This window comes from Oryzias melastigma, linkage group LG1 (assembly GCF_002922805.2).
Source record: "Oryzias melastigma strain HK-1 linkage group LG1, ASM292280v2, whole genome shotgun sequence".
In the NCBI taxonomy this organism is placed as follows: domain Eukaryota; kingdom Metazoa; phylum Chordata; class Actinopteri; order Beloniformes; family Adrianichthyidae; genus Oryzias; species Oryzias melastigma.
In genome coordinates this window covers 22,989,564-23,000,854 of record NC_050512.1, presented here as the reverse complement: position 1 = coordinate 23,000,854, position 11,291 = coordinate 22,989,564, and the positions used below count along the sequence as shown (strand labels likewise).

General features: G+C 40.6%; 1 protein-coding gene and 1 long non-coding RNA gene across 2 annotated transcripts in view; one reads left to right on the top strand and one right to left on the bottom strand.

Annotated features, from left to right (window-relative positions):
- LOC112157374 overlaps positions 1-4,069 on the bottom strand; it is a 5,940-nt gene extending 1,871 nt beyond the window's left edge. The window contains exon 1 of the long non-coding RNA XR_002921144.1: positions 3,930-4,069. This is a non-coding gene — a long non-coding RNA (uncharacterized LOC112157374). The remainder of the gene's footprint in view (positions 1-3,929) is intronic.
- Positions 4,070-4,248: 179 nt separating this feature from the next.
- Positions 4,249-11,291, top strand: part of LOC112157370 (nuclear factor 1 X-type) — a 114,971-nt gene continuing 107,928 nt past the window's right edge. The window contains exons 1-2 of the mRNA XM_024290070.2: positions 4,249-4,380; positions 10,206-10,289. Coding sequence (XP_024145838.1) covers positions 4,378-4,380; positions 10,206-10,289 — 87 coding nt within the window. The 5' untranslated portion in view covers positions 4,249-4,377. The remainder of the gene's footprint in view (positions 4,381-10,205; positions 10,290-11,291) is intronic.

Sequence of the window (11,291 nt, the reverse complement as noted above, 5' to 3'; positions counted from 1 at the left end):
TTTTTTTTTTTTTTTTTTGCATGGAGATGCAGAATTCCTTCAGCCACTTTTCACCAAGGAGAGGGATAACGGCAGCAAAAAAAAGAAGGAAAAATAATAGTTCCACCAAGTGTGATGTATGGTGGCAGTGCAGAGTGTTTGTTGTGTTGCTGGGAACCAGACTTTCTCCTGCAGAGCTGCACTCCAGCAGCGGGCAGCGCGGCAGGCTGCAGTCCAGAGCCAGCAGAAAGTGATTTAAGAGACTGACTGGCATCAGGACGAGGCCTCCGGTTTGCATTTCTCATGTCTGTTTGACTCTTGCTGAGCCGTCTTTAAGCAAATCATCACATTTAAATATATTTGTGATAAAAATGTAAAAGCTACTTGTTTAATTTCAATATTCAATTCCTCATTATTATTATTTTTTTTTAAATAAAATCTTTCAGATTCATTGCTACTTTTACTTTCACAGTTTGGAAAAAATATTTGGATTTAGTGTCTATAATATTTGCACAAATTGTGTCAAAAATGTGTCAAAGATAATAAGCCTTCAAAAGTAATGATCTAATAAAGTTTAATAAATGCAATTTTGACTTAATGACCAAGAGGGAGGAAAATTGAATTTGTTTCAACTAACAGGCCAGAAAATGTAATTTCCCCCCTTATAATTAATGTACTTATAATTAGTTAATAATTGCTCTTTTTTTATTGATTTAGATTTTTTTCCTTCAAAATAAAACATGCCAAGCTTTTTTCTCTTTTTAATAAAAATAATAAATTTAACAAATGTTAAGAAAACTCAAATATTTATTTTAGATTTTCAGAGTTCCCCTTTGGGTTCAGAAAAAGAAGAAAAAAAGGTCTGTTGCCAGGTCTCTGCCAGCCTGATTTCTCAACATGTTGTTGTGTTTCCCTGTGAGGTTTGGGGGTCTTAAAGCAGCGTGGAGTCGCAGCCTTTGTGGTCTGCAGAAATGTTCAAGGAGCTGCAGTGAGGGCTTCTCTCCTAATTGACGCTTACAAGTTGTCCTGCGTGATTGGGCCTCGCATTGTGCCAACTACTGCCCTCACTTTAATTTAAAATCATTTTTAACTCCCTTTTATTTAATGTTTGCATCCACTTTTATTAAAAACAATTGATTCAAATTTATTTGGAAGAAAAACAACAGAATTATTCATGTTTAAAGAGTTTTTAGGCTTTTAATTTGGTATTTTTTTTATTTTAGAGCAAAAAAATATTAGATTATGACGCACAAATTTGGCAATTTTTAACAATTTATTGGGATCAATTGTGCTTTATTTTGAAAAGGAGGTCAACTGCTACAAACATATGGTGCCTTGCATCACAAGGAGGGATTATCAGCTATTATTTAAGCCACATTAATGTAAAAAAATAAAAATAATAAGTTTCCTCTCGGTTGCGTTATGCACAAACATTTTTAAATATTTCAGCATGCATAAAAGATTAATTCTTATGAGCAATTGAGGTCAAATTTTTTATTTAGTAATTAATTTAATCACGCATTATTAATTACTTTATTATTTTTATTTTATATGGAATCATTGTTAAATCCGCTGCCTTCTAAATAAATTTATTATGTGAAATTAAAAAACAACTCGTGTTATTTTTATTTTATTTACATGTCGATTTTATTCGACTTTATTTGATTTCATTGTCACTGCATGAACACAGCAGGTGTCAGGCCTCTCGCGTCTCTGCAACCACAGTTGGCTGTGCTGCATGTGGTCTCCACGCGCGCGCGCACACTGACTTTTATTTGTACATTCATTAAGAATTAAGGGGTAAAAATGGTGTTGCGGTTTTACTTGGGGGGTTTATGGGCACTTTTTGGGAGCTTTTCCAATCAACTGGTATTTTTCCAAGCAGGCCGTGGGGCACGTGCGACTCAGCAGCTTCAAAGTAAAAATAGATTTTCAAAATAAAATGTTTTTTTAGGGAAATGTTAAATATTATATATTGAAATCCACCTTTTTAATCCAAAAAATTAATTTAATTGTTGTTTTTTCTAAACATGTTATAATTGTTTTTGTTTTATTATTAAATAAATTTAGTTTTTCTGTCTGAGAATTTTACTTTGTCTCCATATTATAAAAATCTTTTTTTTAAATTGTAAAAGTTATTTTTTATTAGTTTAATTATTAATTATTTTCTTTTCATAACTTAATATTGTCTGATCTATATTGTAAATTGATAAACAAAAATAAAAGCTTAAACACACATATGTTTCCCCTCTCCACAATTGCATTTTAATGCTTCTGTGAATAATAAAAATAATACTGAAACAAAAGAGAAATTCTGTTTCAGATGACTAATTCATGTGGCCAAATGTGTGAGGAGGCCAACGCAAATGCATTATTGATAAACCGTCATATTGCAGGAATGTCATCAGATGTTAAAGAGGGCGGATAGCGGCACGTGGAGAGAAAAGGGGGAGATTGACTGAAATTGCGCGGTGAGGTGATGCGTTCAGGGACAAACTCCATAAAAGTGTTTTACTCAAATTAAATTAAACTGTTACATAGATACTCCATTTACTATTTTTTTGCTTCATTTTTCACTCTTAGTTTGATATTTACACCCTTCTAATTATTGATTTTACGCAAAATTATTTTCTTCAACAACATGAGTTCAAGTGTGCTCTTGGATTATGTTCCTGCGGCCTTAAGGATGGCCTTTTCACCAAACAATACCACTTTTGTCTAACTCTTTGCGATAAGGGCTTTTTTTCCCTGCAGATACTGTGTTTTTGAAGCTTAACCTTAGTTTCATGTAACCGTGCTGCGTCATTACGCACGTCAACTGATCAGCGAGGGGAGAAAAAAAGTCCTTTATTTTTGAAAAAACACAATTAAATGTGCAGTTTCTATACAGCAGCTTCATCTTAGAACAGGTGGTCCATAAAAAGACAAACATCACTGTTTAAATATGGACTGTGGAGGAAAAAAATTGACATTTTCTCATCCGCCATGAAAAAAACGTGTTCACTTTTATTCCAAAAATAAATCCAAATTTAAAAAGTATAAATCAGACATTATAAATAACTTAAAAAGGGTGAGGGTTTGGGCATTCAAATGAAAGTTTTTTTAGTATTTGTTTTATCCCTGAACCAACATGTTGACCTTTTTCTTTGCCCGATCTTTGCTCTGAGTTTGGAACATTGTGCAGCAATCAAGACCCGCTTCGTGGCCGGACGTGGCCTCGGTGACACCCCTGAAACCTCCCGCGCATGTTGGCGCAAGGTGGGAGCCAGAGCAGCCCTTAATCCCCACAGTCCGTGATTCAGCCTCTGCTCCTCCTGTAAAGCTCCCAAAGCTCCAGCTGCTCCCCTGGCCGCTCCAAGCTCTCCGCGACAGACTGCACGCCGCTCGCTTTATTAATTATTCACCTCAAAATTCGGCGCTTCCACGCTGCCGCTCCAATCCCCCCCTCCTCTCTCTCTTGTACTGTAAACAACTGCCCCAATTCTATTATTTGGTGTGCGCACATGCTGGGGAGGTGAGTAACTTAGAGGCTGATTTTTTTAAGGGGGGGTTGAAGAAAAAGGCAGCGAGCTGCTATCGGAGCGCGCGCGGAGCTTTCTTTTTTTACGCACCGGAGTCCGGAGCGGCGACTCGGAGATTTGCGGCGCGTTCGTCTCATCAGCTTTGAAGAGGAGGCGACGAGGGGGCCAGGGGTGTCTGCCCCCCCTCCACCACCACAAACCCCGGCACACAGACACTTGTGTGTAATCCTACGTGCGTGCGCACGAGCGAGAGAGAGAGAGAGAGGGAGGGAGAGAGAGAGAGAGAGAGAAGGAGAGAGAGAGAGATGAGGCTAAAACAGATCGGGCGCGCGGCGTGGGAGATTGCTGCTTTTGGACACATTTGGAAACAGAACCTGCTCGACTCCAAATATTACGCGTAAAAAATACATATAGTAGAAAAGAACTTACTTTGTCGCAACTCTCCTGCCATCCATCAGCTCGGTCGTATTATTTATTTTTTTCGGGGGGGTTGTCGTTGAGGGTCTCCTGGACAAGTTCGTCCGCTGAAGGACGCACGTCGGGACTTTTGACGCACGCGTCTCGCTGACTTCTTCCCGCTGGACATGGGTGCAATCTGACGCCAAGCAGCGGCAGACGGAGGGGCTCGGAACTGCTGTCCTCTTTTCCTCCAATCTCTTGCAGAGTGGACCCACTTTTGAAAGAGCCTCTTTTCTTCTGTCTGGGCCTAAGGCCCACTTGTTTAAAGGTCCTTTTTTTCTCCCCCTGCTTCCGTCAACAGCGAAGAAACCCCAGTCTTCCTCCTCTGAGCTTTCTCCCCCTCACTTACTTTTTTGGAAGCTGAACTTTTAAAGGAAAATGGGGCATTGAGAGGGTTGGCAGATCTCCCCACGCTATAATGGTACGTGCTGTGTAACTCAATAGTTCCTTTCTGTTACGTCTATAGGGTGAAGTATAGGAGCGAAAACAAACAAAACGGGGATTTGATGTAATTGTGCGTCCCCGCAGAGTTTTTTTTATTCCTTTTTTACCCCTTCAGTCTTTTATTGTAGACTAGAACTTTGTGAACATGCGTGGCAACAGATGACAGCTGCTGCACCACACCTGTGTTGGTGTGCGCGCGCGTCTCAACCTGCCAGGTTCACAACCAAAGCTCCAATATTCAATTTTTCTTGCACAAATAAACAACAATCTGCTGGTGATGACATAATTATAATTCTCACATCTGGTTAAAATATTATCTTTTTTGCGCAAAAGGGTAATCAAATCTCCAAATTAATTTGTGAAAATCCTCAAGGGCGCAGCGCTACTGTAAAACACTCCACCTTCCGCAGGACCTTTTTTTCCCTCTTTTTCATCAATGGGCACTTCATTTGCGTAGCTGATGACACTTTATGGCGACTACAAGAGGGTGGGGAGGTGAGAGGACACACAGACCCTCTTTGTACCACCAGAGCAAGTGCAGAGACGACTTGTGCAGAGAGCGCAGCTGAAAATTGATCCGAAAATCGGATGATGAGGATCGTATTATCTATTTTAATCCAACAGAATCTATAGGACTGGATCTAATAATTCATAATCCGCACCTTCTTTAACCTCTAACCTTTTTTTATAACCCAGATTTGTTTTGATCTTTTGATTTTTGTCAGCTGATCTGAATCCGGATCTGGTTTGGATTAGTTTTAAGCTGATGCTTACATATTTTAGGATCTCAAAGTCAGCAGAATCCTGTTGAAAGATTTCTTGCTTTGCATGTTATTATTGACAGATTGTGTTTATTGGATATGAAGAAGGGATTATCATCTTTTGGACTGAAGAAAAGGAGAAATATCATTTTATTTTAAATCTGTATAGGAGCATTTATGTTTCATTTTTTAGACAAAAACATAGATGCACAGTTTTCCAAAATTCCTTACATCTGTGATTTTCTATTTGATCAAGAAATAATTGTGATATTGTGATTTTAAGATAAGATAATATGAAGATTTTTTTAATAAAATGCAACTTTCTTAGCATGTTGACCCAAAATCTTGCAGTCTTTTCACTCTATTGATCACATTTATAATAAATCTGTCACAGCAGCTTAGGAGCCCAGTCAGTCTCATCCAACCAAAGTTCTGGAGTGCAAATTCAGCAAAAAATAAAAAAAAAAACTTCACAGCAGCACATTTTTCCAAAAGCTTTTTACTGCATTTTCTAGAGTAACATTAAAGTTGCAATCAAAGGGAGTTGTTTAAAATGAGCTCAGCACCCAGCCTCCTCCAGTGTGTGTGTGTTGTAACGCAGCTTCCTGGTCTTTGTGGTAAACTCTGTTGTATTAGAACCATAACCACAAGAAAATCTCTTCACGGATCAGTCCTTGTGTGACACAAAGGCCTGATTGTGCTCGCGCTAACCTTATTGTTTGATGCACTTAGCTGGCGCTTGTGTGCTTGTAGACGTTTAAGTGAGTGTGGTTGGCCATGAAAATGAAGAGAAAAACGCGCGCGAGGACACCTGGAAGGAGCGTGGCGTTTAGTTACAAAGCAAAAGAGGATGGTATGAAAGTGAAATATGGCACAGAGAGTCGCAATTGGCATTATCTGGAGGCCACAGTCTATAGCCTATCCTGTCGAGCAAGATCAGTGGCTGACAGGCGAGATGCCAGCACATGAATCTTGGGGCGTGTCACAAAGCACAACTGTTCAAACTTGTTTTATTGTATCGGTTTTGTTTGAGAAGACAGTTTATGTTGTTGTTGTTTTTAAATCGGACGCTCTGCTTCACCTCAGCTCACCTTTGACTCCAGCCCCCCCCCACACACACAGTTTCCATTCTGATGGGGAGTGAGGTGTTTTTGCTTAAGTCATCTGAAATACTTTTATACCCCTGCCCCCTGGAGTTAGGCCTCACCGTTCACACAGCGTGCCTCTTTCACAATCCCACTCTTTACTATTGTATAAAACTGCACACTTTAGCCAAACGCAATCTTCAACTCTGCGTCTTGGCTGTACTTCTGGCCCCTCTCTGCCTTCAGGACCCACAAGTGGAGAGAAATAATTAGCCCCACTCTCACTTTTTTAAATGCACCCTTTCCATTTTTCATCTTCTGTCTACCCCGTTTCCATCACCGCCACCCCCCCTCTTGGCCCCTCCTGAGATGGTTGTGTGAAAAATCGTACTTTTCCAACAGTTCTCCCCAAGGTAGCTTTGGCAGGGGCTCACTCGCTGGCCATTTCTGCCTTTCATACCGCGGAACAGATCACCGGTGAGGCCCGGCGTCTTTGAAGTGGCTGCCATCTCACGCAGGTTTGCTTGGACTGCCTCCCACCCCCCAACCACTACCACCCTATTTTCATCTCGTTGCTTAAACTTGGCAGTGTTTGTCCTCGGTGGTAAAAGTGTTGCGTTTAGGGTACAATAGTGGTGATAATAATTACACTTTTTGAAAAATGGCAGTTGTGAGCCATCCAGAATGAATGGCCCTCTCCAAACCAGTCAAGGGCCGCCCCCAGGTGCGTTTATTTGTGTGTGTGTTTGAATCTGCTTCTCATGTGAAGCTGGTGAGGCAGATCATTGATATGTTGCCATACGTCAGCTTTAAGATAGAGCCATCCGAGAACAAAGTCCTCCATCGAGGCTTTTTTACGCACAAAGAAAGCCCCGTGGAGGAGTGTGCACGAGCTCGTGCAAGTGTGCGAGCAGGTTTCGGAGATCTCACCTCCAAAGAATTTCGCCATATGGTCGCCAACACATACACCCAGAGAGAGACGGATAGAGAGCGGGCCAAGGGAGATGCAGGGAGGAAGAACGTGAAAGAGCAGTGTTGTCTTTTGTCGGTGACAGAAGCAGGAGAGGCGGCTTAAAACAGATCCTCTACCTTAGATAGATCAGATGGCTCACACACACACACGAAAAATTCCCCCATCTCTGCATATTTGTGAAGCAGGAAAATCTGTCTCAATTAACACATTTGCATTGGGCGATGATGGACTCCAAAATAGGTCACTCACTAAATCTCCCGCCTGCGAATCTTCCCTCTAAAATGTTAATTAAGGAGGGCTTTGAGATTCTTTTGCTCTGGGCTGGCCATATGGGCCGGGCATATGCTCTATATATATAGTACAATATATAATTCATACACTGCTGCAGGAGAGAGTGTTTGGGGTCTTTTTTTTAGGGAGTCAGTATGTTCTGGCCTCCCCAGTGGCAGGTACAGAGCTTAGCTATTCATTAGCTTCATGTTAAACAATGGGACTGAGGTTCATCAACACCTGTTTCCTGAAGGAGGACTTCCAGATTGCCTTTTATTAGAGGAGAAATAAGAGGAAGTGATCCTTTAGGTCAGAGGTGCCAAACTCAATCGCACAAGGAGTCAAAATCCAAAACACACCTTAGGTCGTGGGGCGAACAGGATATTTATTGAATTTATTGAATTGTTAAAACTTTGAAACCCTAACTTTTTAACATAATTATGAGGTAGATATATAGCATTACCTGCAATGATGCTAGTGTAAAGCTAAATGTGGCCACTGAAGACACTAGTGCTGATAGCTGCAGATGCTGAAATTGATAGTAAAAAAGGCTGAAGGTGATAGCTGAAAACACTGGAGCTGATAGCTGAAAACGCTGAAGCTAACAGTCAGCTAAAATATTAGGTAAATGCCAAATTAGCCAAAAAAAAAAAACAAACAAACAAAAAAAAAAAATAGGTTAGCCAAAACAGCCAGCATGTGCCTGAAAAAATAGCTAAACTTCAAAACAGCCAAAAAAAACCTGAAAAAGCCTAAATTAGCCAAAAAAGAGCTAGCGTGTAAATATTAGCCTAACTCCAAAACAGCCTAAATTTGTCAAAAAAGCTAGCATGTCGCTGAAATATTAGCTAAACTCCCAAACAGCCTAAAAAATATTAGTAAATACCAAAATAATCCAAAAAGCTAGCAGGATGCCAATTTTTAAGACTTTAAAAATGTAACTTTTTTACATACTTATGAATAATAAAAAGGCAGGAATATTATTATTATACTCTCCATAAAAATATATTTTGTCAAAATTATTCAAGTTAGAAATAAGCGCAAGATAACATCGGGCTGTTAATAACAATAGAATAAAATGATCTACAGGGCCGGATATAATTACCCGGAGGGCCGTATCCGGCCCCCGGGCCCTGACTTTGACACGTGCTTTAGGACCTTTAGGTTGCAGGTTATTGTCACCGCTGGGGATTCTGGGTGCGCAAAGATATTCTCAAACGCTTCCTCACAGTTGTCCTCGTGCCATGCAGACACCCATTCACCAGCAGAATGAGGCAAGGGCAAGCCAATGAAAAAAAAAAAAAAAAAAAAGCCCTTTCCCACCCGCAGCTTTTTGGGCACGACTCAACCAATCAGGCGAGGCCGGCTCGTGCACCTGACCCTGTCTCTGCGCGAGAGCGACCAATCGTGGAGCTTCCAGCACACCTGATGCATTATGGTCTGTTTGTTGGTTGTCGGTTGGCTGGTGTGGACCCCTGCACAGGTGCCGTGGATTTGGGCCATCTTTGCCCGCTGCCAGCCAATCAGATTCAGCGCCTCACTGGCAGACATTTGGCATGGCAGAGTTTGGGTTTTTTTGGTCATGTGCATGCATTTACCACTGTATTAGCATGTGCATCATAGGAACTACTCCATTCCCACAATGCTTTGCTGCCTTATCAGCAGGCCTGTGTTATTCTGTTCCTGGCTTCATGTGGACTCAACAATAGGCACCGTGCTGCCCCATCAAGAAGCCAAGGGCCCCCGCAATAAAAGGAGGCAAAGAAAAAAAAACATGTTTATGGACTAATAAAGATGATTAGAAATCGCACAATTGCAGAAATATGGGAGGTTTGTGAGTGTAGATTATCTGTAATAAAAAGCTGAGGGGGAGCTGGGGGAGAGGGGGGAGGCAGAGAGTGAGCTGTACAGACCTCTTATTGCGAAGGATATGAATAGCCTTTGTTTTCACCACAACTCAGGGCTGTGTGGTCTGCCAACGTCTGGCTCTTATTATGGGGCTTGTGTCTATGTGTCTGTGTAAGTGGCACGCACGTGTGCGTGGCCGTGTGTTTGTGTGCAAGGCAAAGAGCACATGGGTGCGAGTGTGGAGAAAAGCAAAAAAAAAAAAAAAAAAAAAGAGCAATTATATTTTTTGAGAGGTTGACTCTGCGAGTGTATTTGAACATTTTTGCTCGCAGCTAGATCCACTGTTTTCTCTCTGCTCCTGTTCACTAAATGAATATGGCATGGGGTTTGGAGCTGGCACAAGCATGTGCATGCTTTTTTATCCGTTAAAGTTGTGAAATGAAATAGGATTTCACAGGACGTCACAGCGGCTGTGGGATTTGGGCTCCCTTTGGCTAAGTAGAGTGGGATAGGTTGATCCAATCAATGGCAGAACTGCAAGGAGAGCCTATTTCACAGCTCCTGGCTCTGCCAGAACCCTGCCTGCCTGCCTGCCCGCCTGCCCGCCCGCCCGCCTGCTTGACTTAGAATACAAATAAAGCTCCCTCAATGCACACCTACACACATGCATACCCATTTCTGCTTAGACTGGGGATTTATGGTTCTTCTGTGAGGAAATGAAGTCATCATGACATTTTTTTTTTTTTACTGCTTTTATCGTCAACTTCAATATATTTAATCTAGATATTATTTTGACAGCATATTCAGTTTATCCCAATATTAGGAAAATGACATTTTAATAAAATTGTTTTCTCTCTTTTTTAAGGCTACCGACACCTATCTGGTAAACGACGACCCCACAAGAGGCCCAGGGATGCCTGAATGTTTCCTCGTGTCTGATACCTACAGGGTATATATGCACCCAAAAACACACTCATCGTATCATTCTATATTTACTGAAAAACACAAACTATCATCAGAAAATTGTGCTGTTCTCTTCTTTTTCTTTATCTTTTATTTTTCCTGTAGAGTCATGTTAAAGTCCCTCTCTGGTCATCTTTTATCGATTATAAAAGCAAGTGGTCTTTTAATTAGGATTATGCGATTTTTTAGCCAAAATCAAAAGACCTTCTAGGACGTAGTTTCTGCAGAGCGGCAGGAGTTCAGTAGAAACTCACCTCTGAGTTGACGTGGAGTATTCCTTCCCTCATTTCCCATCATCCTCTTGTTTACATGCTCTCTTACTAGCTTATAGCTCCTCACAACCCCAACCAGTGCAACGTAAATGGTGAGCAATATCAGAGTCGAAGATATTAGACATGTATCGAAAAAATCGATCAGGTAGTGGGAGTAACAGCAATAACGGTTAGGGATGTAAAACATAAATAGGTGTTGAAAATTGATCAGGCAAATGCAGTATTGTTTGAAAACCACAAATATGAACAAGATTTTGTTGGTTAAAATGTATAAAATCAATCAAGACGTAAATAATCAATTTCTGGCAAACTGCAGTTTGTCTTTCGATTGTTTTTCTATCGTCTTTATCTTTTTATGTTCATTATGTTCATGCGCCTTTCTGTATGTTTTTTGGCACGTAAATCTCAATTCCACTTTCAATGATTTTAGCTCGTTCAGGACATTACTAATTCTACTTTTGGTATTCATAAACTTTACAGTTTTGGAAATATTGAGAAAAATGTGACCTATAGGAAAAAAAGAAAATTGCTAAAATCCTTTAAATAACTTTTTGCACTTTGAAACTTGTGAACCTTCGCATAGTTTCAGCAAGAGTCATCGTTTAATCTTTAAAATGTGTAGCAACTACTGGGGTTTTTTAGGTTAATTTAGAGTGTAGCTGTTACTTTAACATTATGCTAACTGTTTTGTTTTTTGTTTTTTTGGCGGGGGGGGG